This window comes from Microcaecilia unicolor, chromosome 2 (assembly GCF_901765095.1).
Source record: "Microcaecilia unicolor chromosome 2, aMicUni1.1, whole genome shotgun sequence".
Classification (NCBI taxonomy): domain Eukaryota; kingdom Metazoa; phylum Chordata; class Amphibia; order Gymnophiona; family Siphonopidae; genus Microcaecilia; species Microcaecilia unicolor.
The window spans coordinates 26,884,407-26,900,284 of NC_044032.1; the positions used below are offsets into that span (position 1 = coordinate 26,884,407).

A 15,878-nucleotide genomic window follows, 5' to 3' on the forward strand; every position below is an offset into this window, starting at 1 on the left:
ATGGTTAAGTGGGAGGCCAGTGAGGAGTAGGTTGCAGTAGTCAAGGCGAGAGATAATGAGAGAGTGGATTAGAGTTCGGGTGGTGTGCTCAGAGAGGAAAGGGCAAATTTTGCTGATGTTATAGAGAAAGAAGCGACAGGTCTTGGCTGTCTGCTGGATATGGGCAGAGAAGGAGAGGGAGGAGTCGAAGATGACTCCGAGGTTGTGGGCAGATGAGGCGGGGAGGATGAGGGTGTTGTCGACTGAAATAGAGAGTGGGAGGAGAGGAGAATTGGGTTTGGGTGGAAAGACAATGAGTGGTTTAAAAGCCCCAAGTCCTTTTGCTCCTGATAGAACTATGTGACGTACCATCAGAGCATCTCCTAAAGGAGACTAGCATCGCTGGTTTATAAAAGTGGAACTATAAATATGAATGAAAAATCCTTTCACAAAGGATCTAATGAGTTGTACCCTATGAGCAGGGGGAAATATTTCACAGAAAATGAGTCTGGAATGTGTAAAACTGATAATCTGATTTGTTCAGTGCATGAATTGAAACTGTGCCATGAATTGCTTTTGTGTGAAAACTATTTACAGATATCTGCCTGTGAAAATGAAGCAGAGCTTTCTTTGCATCCACAGCTTTGAAGTTGTATGGACGTATTCCTGGATCTCGACAGAGGTCAATCTCCCTTTTAAAGAGAGGATTGGTCACCTTATATAAAGTAAGGTGCCTCTCCCAGCTGAGAACATAGTAACATAGTAAATGACGGCAGAAAAAGACCTGCATGGTCCATCCAGTCTGCCCAACAGGACAAACTCATATGTGCTACTTTTTGTGTATACCCTACTTTGATTTGTACCTGTCCTCTTCAGGGCACAGACCGTATAAGTCTGCCCAGCACTATCCCCGCCTCCCAACCACCAGCCCCGCCTCCCACCACTGGCTCTGCACAGACCGTATAAGTCTGCCCAGCACTATCCTCGCCTCCCACCACCGGCTGGCTCTGCCACCCAATCTCGGCTAAGCTCCTTAGGATCCATTCCTTCTGAATAGGATTCCTTTATGTTTATCCCACGCGTGTTTGAATTCTGTTACCGTTTTCATTTCCACCACCTCCCGCGGGAGGGCATTCTAAGCATCCACCACTCTCTCCGTGAAAAAATACTTCCTGACATTTTTCTTGAGTCTGCCCCCCCTTCAATCTCATTTCATGTCCTCTCGTTCTACTGCCTCCTGATATAACTATGTGACGTACCTTCAGAGCATCTTCTAAAGGAGACTAGCATCGCTGGTTTATAAAAGTGGAACTATAAATATGAATGAAAAATCCTTTCACAAAGGATCTGAAAAGGAAGTGATCTCAGAATGTGTCTCATGCACCCCTGCTGGAGAGGCCTGTGTGGTACATTCCCTTGACTTAAAAAAAAAAGGAGGGGTACTAGTGTGGTGGGAGAATATAGGAAGGAGAGAGGGAACTAGAAACATAGTTAGACACCCTGTTCTGGGTTCCAGGAACTTGTCTCTCACCCTGACAGCAGAGTTAATGTGGAGAGGAAAGTGTGGCGGAAGAGACGGAGCTAAGAGTCTGAAAGCCTTATTCATTGTGGAGTGTCCGGGGGAGCAGAAATCTTGGAGCGTTGGAGGAGTGGTCCAATGGTTAGAGCAGTAGGCTGAGGACCAGGGAAGCCAGGCTCAAATCCCACTGCCACTCCTTGTGATCCTAAGCAAGAGCCAGACGTACTAAACCCAATGAGCCTGCAACATGGTTTTTAAACTAGTTCTAGCCAGTTTAGCGAGCAAAGTAGTAAAGCGAGACATGCACAAAAGGGTTCTCCCGAGCCATTTTCCTGTCACGGTAGCAGCTAACGAAAACGGAATGCAAAGCTATTATAATGAGCTAATTACTATTATAATGTTCATGCAAGGCGATGCACAGCCGTTTCCAACCCCAAGTCGCCCAACCTCTGATAACGCCTGTAAGTCCCCTGAGGACAGGGACCCGCTCATTGTACCTGAATATAACCCACAAGCTAGTACTGAAAAGACTGAGCTAAATCCAAAATTGCACCCTCATTTTGGAGCAAAGTCTTGGAATTGGCCTGGGGCCCAGAAGCACAAAGGCTTGTTCAGTACTATGCTTTATAAGAAAACAGTGATGAACTGTTGTGAGGATGACAAAGAGTGAGATGTTGTGGTTGTGTCAAATCCAACAATAAATTTAGTTATTATTTTTTTATTATTATTTATTGCATTTGTATCCCACGTTTTCCCACCTTTTTGCGGGCTCAGGGTGGCTTACAATATATTGTGAATGGTGGAAGTACAATTTGTTGCATTACGATTATAGGTTACATAGTGAAGAGTTATGGGAAGACAAAGTCAACGTCGAAATATAGTATGGGGAGTAGAACAATGTAATGTAACAAAGGGGAATTGATAGGGCGATAAAACAATAACAAGAGGGTAGAGATTTAGGTGTGGTGAGAATACGGGGGAAGAGAACTCAGAAGAGAGTGTACTGATGCATTTCTCTTAGTGTGTGTGGACTTCATGTTTTTTAATCCTTGCAGTAAGTTTTCTCAAAGAGATGAGTCTTCAATAGTTTGCGGAAGTCTGTTAGTTCGTAGATCGTTTTCAGGTTGCGTGGTAGTGTATTCCAGAGTTGCGTGCTCTTATAATAGAAGGTTGATGCGTGCAGTACTTTATCATTTTGGAAAAGCAGTTGTGGATCTGAGAGAGTAAAAGTGTGTCTGCCTAGGGCCATGAGGAGGTGGCTCTCTTTCCCATTCAGGGACTCCACACCGGGTTTTACTGCGACAAGGAAGGAATTGGAACCTGGATTAGTGTCGGAAATGGTATTTCAAGCGGACGAGTCAGAGAAACTTACTGAATTCACGGTAAACCTGGAGGACGTAATGGGGCAGTTCTACAAACTGAAGAGTAGCAAATCACCTGGACCGGATGGTATTCATCCTAGAGTACTGATAGAACTGAAAAATGAACTTGCGGAGCTACTGTTAGTGATATGCAATTTATCCTTAAAATCGAGCGTGGTACCGGAAGATTGGAGGGTGGCCAATGTAACGCCAATTTTTAAAAAAAGGTTCCAGGGGAGATCCGGGAAATTATAGACCGGTGAGTCTGACGTCGGTCCCGAGGAAAATGGTAGAGGCTATTATTAAAAACAAAATTACAGAGCACATCCGAGGACATGGATTACTGAGACCAAGGCAGCACGGCTTTAGTGTGGGGAAATCTTGCCTGACTAATTTACTTCAATTCTTTGAAGGAGTAAACAAACAAGTTTCAGCAGCCATTTTGAAAATGCGGTGGCGCCGGGCAGAGTGGGGTTCTTTCCTGCCCCTGAAGAGGCCGCTAGACTACTAGGGCCCTTCAAGATGGGACTGGGGCGGGCCCACTGAGGCTCAGGGGGGGCAGTAGGTGGGGGAGACAGCCTCTGGGCCGGTTGACCGTATGGTCAGTCCGCCCCTGCTCCGTAAGCAACTGTACTATGCTATGACTCAATTTTTCTTCCAAATTTCTCTTTTGAATTTTCTTTCCTTCTGTTTATGATCTGCCTCGCTTGAATGAAGATTTCTACATTTTGATGTAGTGAAAAATGCAGTCAATTAGAATGAACACAAATTATGTGGTTCAAAGTAAAGCAACGGTATTCTTCATGGAGAATTAGAACCCTTACGTGTACAAAATAACATTAGAGGCTCTGGCAGAGACCCATTTATAAAGTAAATATTCTTCCTAATTAATATTTCCAAATTAATAGCCCCCCCCCCCCCCCCGGTTAACTAAGCTGTGCGGCAATGCTGACACAGCTCGTTCAAAGTGAATGGGCTGTGTCTGCATTAGCGCACGGCAGCCGCTAGCGCAGCTTAGAAAACGAGGGGAAAGTGCCTTTGCTTATTTGTTCTACAAATGCGCAAAGGCACTTTATTAATTTGGAAATATTAATTGGGAAGAATACTTACTTTGAGAAGGGGGCTCTGCCAAAGCCTCTAACGTATTTCAGTAGCATAATTAAATGAAATAACTACTTTTGCAGGTTACAGGTAGGGGTGAGTATGGAAGAGATTACTTGCGGGGAGGGGTGCAGATGGAACGGATCTTAGTGGGGACATGTGGAATTATGGAAGGTTAAGTGACTTTCCCAGAGCCACAAGGAATGTTTATATAAGTTTATGAAATAGAGATCAATTATGAGCTATTTAACATGAAATTCAAGGATGTCACTTCAAGTTAAACGTATGCCTAAGTATTGACTACCAGGAACGGGTTGAATTTTATACAAAGAGACAATTCTGAGCGTGCTCAGTAACATAGTAGCATAGTAAATGACGGCAGATAAAGACCTGAACGGTCCATCCAGTCTGCCCAACAAGATAAATTAATTTTACATGGTATGTGATACTTTATTTGTATATCTGTGTCTGATATCCTTTCTCTGACAGCACTTTTTTTATTTTTGTTACATTTGTACCCTGCACTTTCCACTCATGGCAGGCTCAATGCGGCTTACATGGAGCAATGGAGGGTTAAGTGACTTGCCCAGAGTCACAAGGAGCTGCCTGTGCCTGAAGTGGGAATCAAACTCGGTTCCCCAGGACCAAAGTCCACCACCCTAACCACTAGGCCACTCCTCCACTATTTGAGATTCTACATGGAATGTTGCTATTCCACTAGCAACATTCCATGTAGAAGTCGGCCCTTGCAGATCACCAATGTGGCCGCGCAGGCTTCTGCTTCTGTGAGTCTGACGTCCTGCATGTACTTACGTGCAGGACGTCAGACTCACAGAAACAGAAGCCTGCGCAGCCTTCTACATGGAATGTTGCTAGTGGAATAGCAACAGGCTCAATGCGGCTTACATGGGGCAATGGAGGGTTAAGTGACTTGCCCAGAGTCTGCCTGTGCCTGAAGTGGGAATCAAACTCAGTTTCTCAGTTCCCCAGGACCAGAGTCCACCACCCTAACCACTAGGCCACTACTTAGGGAAGTATTGTTTATAATTTATTTTATTTATTTAAATGTATAACCCTGCAACGTGGGCATTTATCTGACTTACTTTGACAGTTCTTATGTTTTGACCAGAACCGAGAACTGAACCCAGGTCTCATACTAGCAAAAGCAGAGCCTTTTACTTTACTCTGGCCTAAAATTTGACCTCTGCAACTTGCCAGTAATCCTTACAGGACAAAAGTCACCTGGTGCTCGGGGAGGGGGGGTCGGGGGGGTCTGTCTTCTTATTTGCTTTGGACAGGTTATCTGTTGAATAGTAAAGCTGCAGCTTGTAATGATTTATCATCTTATCCAGGTAAATATTTAACTGTTTTGTCCCAAATCCCCAGGGCTGGTTTTCTTTCTTTTTGCAGAACCACATGTGACTGTAAAAGGAAATTTTTTGTGTGTGTCCCAGCTGTACTTGAGTTAATTTTAATTACTGGTGCCCCTTCTGCCCTGTAGTGTTTCAGCTTTCAGAAAGCCCATAGTATCCTATATAATAAAATGCACCTCCAACGTTCTGAAGCTGAGAAAGTGAAGTCTTGACGCATTCGTGCTCTATAAAGCTGTATCCGTCTCCTGAAGTGACGTCAGCTTACTTCCGGGTACGTCACACGCAGCACTGACCAATCACAGGTGGGAGGGCGGGCGCACGGCAGCAATTGGGTCTACCGTTCAGTGGGCGTACACGCTGAGCTGTGCACGGCAGCGGCGGTTGGCGGAGGGGCATAGATTTGGGCGGTGTGGTGCTGTAAGGGGAAGGAGAATCACTGGGTGGCTGGAGGGAGGGCAGGGGAGAGAGCAGAATCGCTGGGTGGCTGGAGGGGGCTGGGGACAGAGGAGAATTGCTGGGTGGCTGGAGGGGGAGCAGGGGACAGAGGAGAATCGCTGGGTGGCTGGAGGGGGACAGAGGAGACACACTCGCACCCAGCAGTCTCACTCTCTGTCACACACACACACACACACTCGCACATTCACTCTCTCTCTCTCACACTGTCAATCTCACACATACTCTCTCAAACATACACACTCCGAGGAAAACCCGCTATCGGGCAGGGCCCTCGGAACTAACCTTAAGCCTCCTTTCACTTCGCAGCGGCAGGGCAGACCTCTCCTCCTTCCTTCCGTGCTCGGCCCTCGCGGACGTTACGTCAGGCGAGGACAGGACATGGAAGGAAGGAGTGGCCTGACCTGCTGCTGCTTGCTGTGAAAGGAGGCTTAAGGTTAGTTCCGGGAGTGACGGAGGGCAGGCCAGGTGGCGACAGAGGGTGGGCTAGGCAGCGGCGGCGCCGGGCCCCCCTGGAGGCCCGGGCTCCGGGACTTTTGTCCCCCCCGCCCCCCCCCCCCCCCCCCTCTCGGCGGCCCTGGCTGCATAAGTGGCTCGTTTTTCCCTCTGTGTTGCCAACAAGACATGTAAGCACAGGGGTATATTTGTTTCTGTCTGTAGCATAGGAGCCAACTTTTCAAAATTATTGGGGGTGCTAAGCCTAATGGAAATAACCCCTCCCTGTACACATACAAGGAATTTTCTCAATATTGGGGGTGCTCAAGCACCCACAGAGTTGGCTCCAATGGTCTGTAGAGTTCTTTTTCTGCCTTTGCATGCCTTCACATTTTGCATCAAAGATGCTATAATATTTCAATTTCTAATGCACTGACATGTTAATGAATTGAAAAGTATGAATGCTTGCTGAAAGCGGGTGTTTTCTTCTTTCAGAAATATGAACAGTGCGGAGAGGATACTGCAGCTGCCCCTTGCAAGGCATCCACCTTTACGACAGTGCTTGCAAAGTCCACTGAGGTATGCAAAACCATCTGCCGATTAAGGTGCACCGTGTCTTGGGACCTCGGCCATAAGCTGCAGCTGTACTGATTTAGAAAGGGAGAAGGCTCCGGGAAAGCTGCTACAATGTACACCTTCCTGCCAGAGAACGTTACCCCTGTCAAGCAGAAGCCATCCAAAGAACTTAAGCCCCTGATTGGTGCAGTCCTTTTTGGTATCCTCTTGTTGATCTCTGCCGTGGTAGCATGGTGCTACTACTCAGCATCACTCCGGAAGGCAGAGTACCTTAAGACCGAACTGCTGGACTTGAGGAAAAATGGATATATCATCAAGAACCAGCAAGGAAAGGTAGTCTTTAGGGTAGCCTTTCAGTCGGGCAACCTTGACCTTGAGTCTTGCTCCAAAGTAGGGGGAAACTTAACCTGTACCAGGTCGGACAAAGGGAAACTGAATTTTTTCATTCATACTGTCAAACCAAAAGATACCGTGATGTGCTACAGAGTTCGTTGGGAAGAGTTTGTGGCAGATTCAGTGGTTAGACAGACCATGTTTTGGGATGAGGCCCATTGGTACGGAGGAGCGGAAATGGCTGTACAGCACTGGCCAATCAAGCTCTCAGGATACCAGGAGCCCAAGCCATTTGTCACAAGCGACGTCTACTCATTCCGGGACAGCTTTGGAGGCATCATGGAAAGATACTGGCTATCGTCAAATGCAGCGGCGATCAAAATTAACGATTCTGTTCCGTTTCACCTTGGGTGGGATAGCACTGAGAAGTCACTTTTCTTTGAAGCCAGGTACAATGATACCTCCTACAAGCCTCCACTGGGACAGCCACCTTTCCCAGAATTGAGCTACCGTGTCTGTGTAGGGTCAGATGTGACTTCCATCCACAAATACATGGTGAGACGTTACTTTAACAAGCCCTCAAAGAAACCCTCGGAAAGTGCCTTCAGATACCCAATTTGGTCAACTTGGGCACTGTACAAGACGGACATTGACCAGGACAAGCTCATAATTTTCACAGAAAATATTAAAAAATATAAGTTCAATTGCAGTCATATTGAAATAGATGACATGTACTCAAAAGCCTATGGTGATTTTGACTTTGATCCCGTTAAGTTTCCAAATGCAACACAAATGTTTAAAAAAATGAAAGAAGAGGGATTTAAAGTTACACTGTGGATGCATCCATTCGTAAATTATAATTCTCTGAATTTTGGAGTGGGAATAGAACGGCAACTCTTCATCAAGGAGCCAACTGGTAAACTTCCAGCTATGGTACAGTGGTGGAATGGCATTGGTGCTATATTGGATTTTACAAACCCATCAGCACGGGAGTGGTTTCAGAGTAATTTGAAAAGACTCCGATCAAAGTACAGTATCTCATCTTTCAAGTTTGATGCTGGGGAGATCAGCTACCTTCCCAAACAGTTTAGTGCATTCAAGCCCTTGTCCGATCCAAGCATTTTTAGTAGACGGTATACAGAAATGGCTATTCCTTTCTTTGACCGTGCTGAAGTGAGAGTGGGTTACCAGTCCCAAAATATATCTTGTTTCTTCCGTATCATTGATCGTGATTCTGTATGGGGGTATGAACTTGGGCTTAAGTCTCTGATTCCTACGGTTCTCACGATAAGCATGTTGGGTTACCCTTTCATACTGCCTGACATAATTGGTGGGAACGCCTACTCAAACGGAACCGGTGGAGGTGAGGTAAAGCCAGACCGTGAACTGTATATTCGTTGGCTTGAGTTGTCTGCCTTCATGCCCTCTATGCAGTTCTCTGTCCCCCCTTGGCTTTACAACAAGGAGGTGATTGAAATTGCACAGAAGTTCTCAGAGCTCCGGGAATCCTTGGTGGCCCCTCTTCTATTAGAACTGGCAGGGGAGGTAACTGACACGGGGGATCCAATCATAAGGCCAATCTGGTGGATTTCTCCAAGTGATGAAACTGCTCACAAAATCGACTCCCAGTTCCTGATCGGGGACACTCTTATGGTGGCCCCTGTCCTGGAAATGGGCAAGCAGGAAAGGGATGTGTACCTCCCCATAGGCAAATGGCGGAGTTACAAAGGAGAGTTATTCCAAAACACACCAATCCTTCTAACAGACTATCCTGTTGACCTGGATGAAGTTGCGTACTTCCTCTGGGTACCATAGGCTACACCACTACTTCAAGTACTGTTACAATGCCTTATCCTGAAAATCAAAAAAGTAATAATTACTCTGCTCTGATACAACTGGATTTCTTTTGGAGGAAGGGTACTGAGAGGTTGGGGGTTCTTGTTGTCCATATGTTTTGGGAAAAGATGGATTTATATTTTAAGTAAGCCCCTGTTTCATCTTGGGGTGGCTGTAGTGCATAGTGTGTGGTGCTTATAGATACCAAAATACACTGACAAACATTAATGCTGATTTTTGGCAGAGGATATAGAGGTAACACTTCATCTGATTTGCCCACATAAGACCAAGAGGCCAACTTTATCTTACATTTTTTATTATTATTAATACATTTTATTAATGTATTGTGGTGCCTTGTTGCCTGTGATTGCTCTCTTACCTACCTATTCCTGAAGGAGTATTGAATATTTGCTTTCTGTCAGGCCAGGTTTGGCATGCCAAACAGGCCACTGGTCTGACTGATAGGGAAGGCCCTTCTGGAGCATAGGCACACTGTTACCACCCAATGGGGAGGTGGGGAGGGAAAAGCCTGTGGGGCTCATTTTAAAAGCCCTTAGTTCTGTAGGTTACTAATGGGCTCATTTTCGAAAGAGACTTCCAAAACGTGACATAAGTCAGCATTTGGACGTCCATCTCACAGAAACTTCCAAATGGGTATATAATCAAAACCTCATTTTGGACGTCTTTCTCCGAAGTCCGTCAGAAGGACGTCCAAATCTCAAGGAGGCATATTGGGGGGGGGGGGGGGGGTTCAAGGTGGGACTTGGGCATTCCTAAGACTTGGACGTCTTTCAGCCATAGTGGAACAAAGCAAAAACGTCCAACACTAAAACTTAGACATTTTGAGCTAGACCTGTTTTTATTACAAATAAGTCACAAAATGGTGCCCCAAATGACCAGATGACCACTGGAGGGAATCAGGAATGACCTCCCCTTACTCCCCCAGTGGTCACAAACCCCCTCCCACCCCTCAAAATTGTGATGAAGAACATTATTTGCCAGCCTCAGATGTCATACTCAGGTCCATTACAGCAGCGTGCAGGTCCCTGGAGTAGTTTAGTAGTAGGTGCAGTGCACTTCAGACAGGTGGACCCAGGCCCATCCCCCAACTACCTGTTACACTTGTGGAAGAAGCTGTGAGCCCTCCAAATCTCACCAGAAACCCACTGTACCTACATATAGGTGCCCCCTTCACCTGTAAGGGCTATGATAGTGGTGTACAGTTGGGGGTAGTGGGTTTGGGGGGCCTCAGCATACAAGGTAAGGTGGCAGTGGTCAGATGTGTACCTGGGAGCATTTTATGAAGGTCCACTGCAGTGTCCCCTAGGGTGCCCTATTGCTGTCCTGGGATGTCTGGGGAACCAGTTTACTAAAAATGCTGGCTCGTCCTACGTCCCAATGGCTTGAGTTTGGACATTTTACACTTGGGACTTTTTTTCCCCGAAAATGGCCGAAAACCAAAGACGTCCAAATCACAGGACGTCCATAGTATTTTCGAACACAAAAGATAGACATCCATCTTTTTCAAAAATGACCTTCTTCCCCGCTCGGAATTTGGACGTCTTTGTAAAACGTCCAAATTCTGATTTAGATGTTTTTCTTTCGAAAATGCCCCTTTAAGTAACTTTGCAAGTCTAAGGGCTTTGAAAATACACCTCCATGTGCGTTAACTGAAAGGAGATTTCCTGATAAAAATATTAGTCGCCCTGTTCTGTACTACAGCTATTTAATTACGATGGGATACATTTTCAAAGGCATAGGCACCTTGTACATGAGTGAAAATAGTTAACCAGTCTAAGAGTAATCCAAGTAAATTGATATTTAAATTCGGGGAGGTACATGCTTATTTCTGTTTGCATGGAAAATAAGCATTTGTAGTAGGGGGTGAAAGGGAAACCACATGATTCCATATAAATGTAAATATGTACGGATATATTCTTAGTATAAATCAAAGAGACCAGTCTTGTAAGCCCACTACATAAAGATGGATTTATTTTGCCTCAAGAAGCACCTTTTTCCGCTATGTAGGCAGAGAAAGGGCTAGGACTGCTTCATCACTGGCATAAAACCTCCTGGTATCAAAAAGATTGTCTTTTAGTAGTAATATTGATGAACAACAGAATCGGGAACTTAAACCTCAAACCCCGTGCTAATCCTTCAGTACATTTTTACGGAAGTACTTATCTTAAGTCTGGGGTCTTTTGATGTTCATCTAAGTCAGACCGTGGTTTATGTATGGATATAGGCAAGCCACTTAGGTGCAGACTTTACAGAATCATTTAACATTGTGTAGGGGCACAATGTACTTTTTCTGCATAACAAGCTGATATTCAGACACTGTATTATCACACCAGTGCCTTGTATCTGAACAGCAGCTGGGTTTGTGTGGCTTCAGTGGCGTACTAAGGGGGGGGCGGTGGGTGCGTCCCGTCTCGGGTGCACGCCGCTAGGGGGGGGACGTGCCGGTCAGCTTCGTTGTTTCCATGCTCCCTCCGCCCCGGAACAGGTTACTTCCTGTTCCGGGGCAGAGGGAGCATGGAAACAACGAAGCTGACCGGCGTGCACCCGGTGGGGGTTCGCGCTGCACAGGGAGGGGGCAGGGCGCATCGGCGACCGCCCCGGGTGTCAGCGCCCCTAGGAACGCCACTGTGTGGCTTACAAATACATGCCTACTTGCTAGATAAGCACCTATTGGAAGTGTATCCTATGTGTTTTTAGGTAGGTGTGTACATATACATATATGTATATCTAATAATGTTTGGAGAGATGTATATGAAGAATAACTGTAGTGTTGATTGCCGGTACTGTGAAGGAGCATTTTCATACATCCAAATGTTAAGATCAGCTGTGCGGAAAAGACTTGTGCTCCTGCTTATCTTTAATAAAGGGGGAACAGGGGACAGTTTGCCCAACAGCAATACTGGGGTGTCTTTCTGCCATCCAATTTGAATGCCAGCTCTGTGAAACAAGTGCTACTGGCAAGCATGGTTTGTAAGATTTGCAACCCTCCAGGAAGAGCTTGCATTTTGCCGAACTTTGCCCGTCATGTGTGCAGAGTCTGCTGCTCTTTTCTGGGGATCGTGGCTTTCTTCCCTGTGTTCTGGCTCTTTCTTTTTTTTTTTTTTTTCTGCTTATGCCTCTGACTGACTTCAGTTCAGGAAACACAAGTGACTAGTGTCGGGTGCTACAGCCAGAAGCTTAGCCAGGTTGAAGCGTCGGGGTGGGGGTGGGGGGGGAGCGGAGAGCAGACTTCCGCCGACACTGGCACCTATTTTTTGCACGCCAGATCACTGGTGCTGTTGGAAGTCCATTTGGGGGAGGGATTGCTCCCCTGGCAACCCAACTAGCTACACCTCTGGCTACAGCACCAGTAACATCACCATGTGACCTTCAGAAATATCCAGTCTGTTGAGTCTTATCTTGCCAGTGATAGCTGATCCAACGTATATATGGATGGCCTGCTCCACCCCCTCTGACCTGTGACTTTTGTGACGTGCAGTTCTATAACAGGGGTCTACAATTAGGCACCTGTAAAATGCCTGGTAGGAGCTTAGGAAAGTAGGCATCTACTTTCCATTATAGAGTACTAGCCCAACTGGGTATATATGTTCCTATGCGGCTAGACATGAGCACCTATGCTAGCCATCAAGCTGATGTAAATGCTTTGCATTAAATGCTGAAGATACACATGCAACTTATTGTGTTCTGTAAGTTACGAGTGCTATGGATGGAATAGAAAGGAAATGGGACTTGATATACCGCCTTTCTGTGGTATTTTGCAACTACATTCAAAGCGGTTTACATATATACAGGTACTTATTTTGTACCAGGGGCAATGGAGGGTTAAGTGACTTGCCCAGAGTCACAAGGAGCTGCAGTGGGAATCGAACCCAGTTCCCCAGGATCAAAGTCCGCTGCACTAACCACTAGGCTACTCCTCCACTCCATGAGCCTTGTTCATACTCTCTGTAGACTCCCCCCTTGCAAATAGATGCTATGCAATATATGTACATATTTATAGCAGGGCCGGCTCATCCTATGGACCAGGTGAGGCTCTGGCCCAGGGTGCCAGCGCTAAAGGGCGCCAAACGTCTGAGCCCATCATGTCACCATCAGTCCCGATCAGAATGGAGGAGACGCGTGCGCCGAGCAGCTTCCCTTCAAAGGTGTTTTCCTTTCCTCTTCTACTCCCTCCGTTGATTGCTGACACTCACCCCCAATGCTCCCCCCCAGCCCCCCCTTTAAGGCTGATTAGGTGCACCCTCTGCTGGAGCTGCTGGCCTCTTGATACCTGTACGGAGCACCTTGGAACCACCCCCTGACAACCCACCTCCTAGAAGACCAAGTAGGTTTAATGTTGTTCATTGTTATTTTGGTTAGAAACATGCCTTGGAGCTGAGAAACATAAGTACATAAGTATTGCCATACTGGGAAAAACCAAAGGTCCATTGAGCCCAGCATCGAGCTTGTTTTTGCAGCAAGCTCTGAGCTCTCTTACCGAGCCAGGAGCTGGCAGTCAGTGGCAGCGCATATGCATCTTCAGACTCCCCCCGTCCCACTCCGATCCCGTGTGCTGGGGGAGGGAGTGAGCTCTGGTGGTCCCCGCCTCTGCCTCTCACTGAGCCCACATGACCAGCTCCGCCACGCAATCGGAGGCCCCAGCCCAGCACCCACACAAAGGACAAAATCTCTCTCTCTGTGGCAGCCCTGGTGGGGGAGGATGGGGGCCTGTCGTGTCTCCTGCTGAGTATCCAATGTAGCTGCCCTGCTGTACTGCAAATAATGCATAGCCATTGCAATTCATTTGGACATAAGGCTGTCTTAAAGAGAACTTTCTCCATTGATTGGGTGCACACGCGCTCGTTTACTGCTGTTTTACGTGCAGATGGGAAGCTTTCAAATAAAACAGCTGTCAAATTTTTAAAAACCACACATAAGGAGTCATACACATTTGGTATTGTTTTATGTATTATTTTTATTATCATAAGCAAAAAAATAAAGGCATATAGTGCAGCACTGAAATCCAGACTACAGCAGTGCAAATAACAAAGCAAGCTCTGGAGCACTGACAAATACAGCAGAATATAACCCCCCACCCCCATTCACAGACCCTTCAAAAATTCCCCAAACTCCTCTCCCCTCCCCCCCCCCCCCCCCCCCCCCCCCCCCCCCCCGCCTAACAAAGGGAATGCAAAACCTAGGAGGTTTAATAAAGCAATATAAACCTCATAAGTTTACTATTGTTTTGATCTTACCAATATGGTGGCAAGCTCCACCCACTGTCTTCAACCCATATAATGGGCCAGATAGGCTCATGCTGTCTCCTGTCATTAAACCTCCTTGCAGAGCACACGTGCTAGTTGCAACTTGCAAGCAAGGCACGCTGAGATTTGACAACCAGCATCCAAGCCCTGCGTATCTTGCAGGAAGGAGGTGGACGCTGAAGTATTTAAACTGCTTCAGCGTCTATTGCATGCTTTTTTGGGGGGGGGGGGGTGCAGGCTGCAGCTGCCTACTGCCTCCTGTCTACTGAATCCAGAGTCCCGACTGCCTCTGCTGCCTGCCAAGCCTGGAGTCCTGCCTGCCACATGGTTCTTCTGCTGCTGCCTACCTCCTGCTTCTGTTCTGCCCCAGCCTGCCTGCTGCTCTGCCACCTGAAGAACAGCTTTTCCCGAGTAGGTAAGGGGCCTGGTCTTGTTTTGAATCCAGTGGGGGAGAGGTAGAATGTGGTCTGGTGGAAGCTGCTGTGGGGAGGGGATGGAATTGTGGAAGTTGCTGTTGGGGGGGGGTGGAGTGGAAGGGAGGGTAGAATTGTGGAAGATGCTGTTGGAGGGGGAGGGAGGGCAGAATTGTGGAATTTGGTGTTGGGGAGGTTTCTAGAGAGAGCTGGGCAGTGGGGGGCCTTGAAAGAAAAGGACATTTCATGGCATTAGGGCGGCAGGAGAAAAGCTGGGAAAAATAACGGAGAAAATTCAGGCTGTGGTGCTGGGACTTTCAAGCTAGGAAAGGAGAAATAAAATATTCATGGAAGACAAAAGCTGGAGAAAAAGAAACCATTCAAGGGGTTGGGGGAAAAAGAAGCTGGTAAAAGAGAAAATATTTGGGGCCGAGGGGAAGAAAAAGCTGGAAAAGAGAGGGAAATATTCTGGAGCAGGGGGCTGGGAGGGGAGGAAAAGTAGGAGATGAGGCATAAATATTCTGGTTTAATTTATATGTAGTTTGTGAAGCTCATATCCCCAGATTGGCCCCAATGTAGGAGGCAGGGGGTGGGACAGGAGGGAAGCAGGGGCATGGGAGGGCGCAAAAACAAGCTGGTCCAGGGCACCACAACCTCTTGAGTCGGCCTATAGCACTTAGGCAGCATATTGCCATATATTTGCATATGCGCTCATATACATGTACTGTATATATGCTAGTATAGGACACGTTTCCACGTGTAATGCATGCATAATGTTTGCACCAGGTTCCCAGAGAATGCCTGGTGGGAGCCTGTTCTATTAAAGAAAGTCAATGACGGGCATGTAATTTCTTTTAGCAAACGCTAGCTTAACTGGGTATATATGCGCCTATGTGGTTAGGCGAGAGCACTTATGCCAGCCAGCCATATTTCTGGTGTAATTGCTCACGCCTAAATGCTGAACAAATGCCTGTAACGTATCAAGTTTCAGGTTTATTCCAGGGTTTACTATTCCGCCCATCAAAAAAGCATGTCTGGGTGGCCTACAGTCTAATAATTAAAAAAAAGAAAGAAAATAGTAAAGTACGAAGGAAGGGGTGCGGTAGAACTACAATTTCATAGAGGATAGAAGAGAGGGGATAGGAAAGGAGGGCTGAAACTAGGCTCCATTTCTGTGGATTGTATGAGCAGAATTAGGCGCACGCATCAGAGAAAAGGAACATCTGAAGATCAAA

General features: G+C 46.7%; 1 protein-coding gene across 4 annotated transcripts in view; it reads left to right on the forward strand.

The window, feature by feature from the left end:
- The window catches only part of LOC115462826 (myogenesis-regulating glycosidase-like), a 32,982-nt gene that overhangs the window by 12,663 nt on the left and 4,441 nt on the right, over positions 1 to 15,878 (forward strand). For 3 of the 4 annotated variants that reach the window (XM_030192854.1, XM_030192856.1, XM_030192855.1), the window contains exon 2: positions 6,717 to 9,697. In XM_030192854.1, coding sequence (XP_030048714.1) covers positions 6,909 to 8,945 — 2,037 coding nt within the window. In that variant the 5' untranslated portion in view covers positions 6,717 to 6,908 and the 3' untranslated portion in view covers positions 8,946 to 9,697. Of the gene's footprint in view, positions 1 to 6,716; positions 9,698 to 15,878 lie in introns of those variants that run through there. The other variant, XR_003940963.1, reaches the window with a different exon arrangement.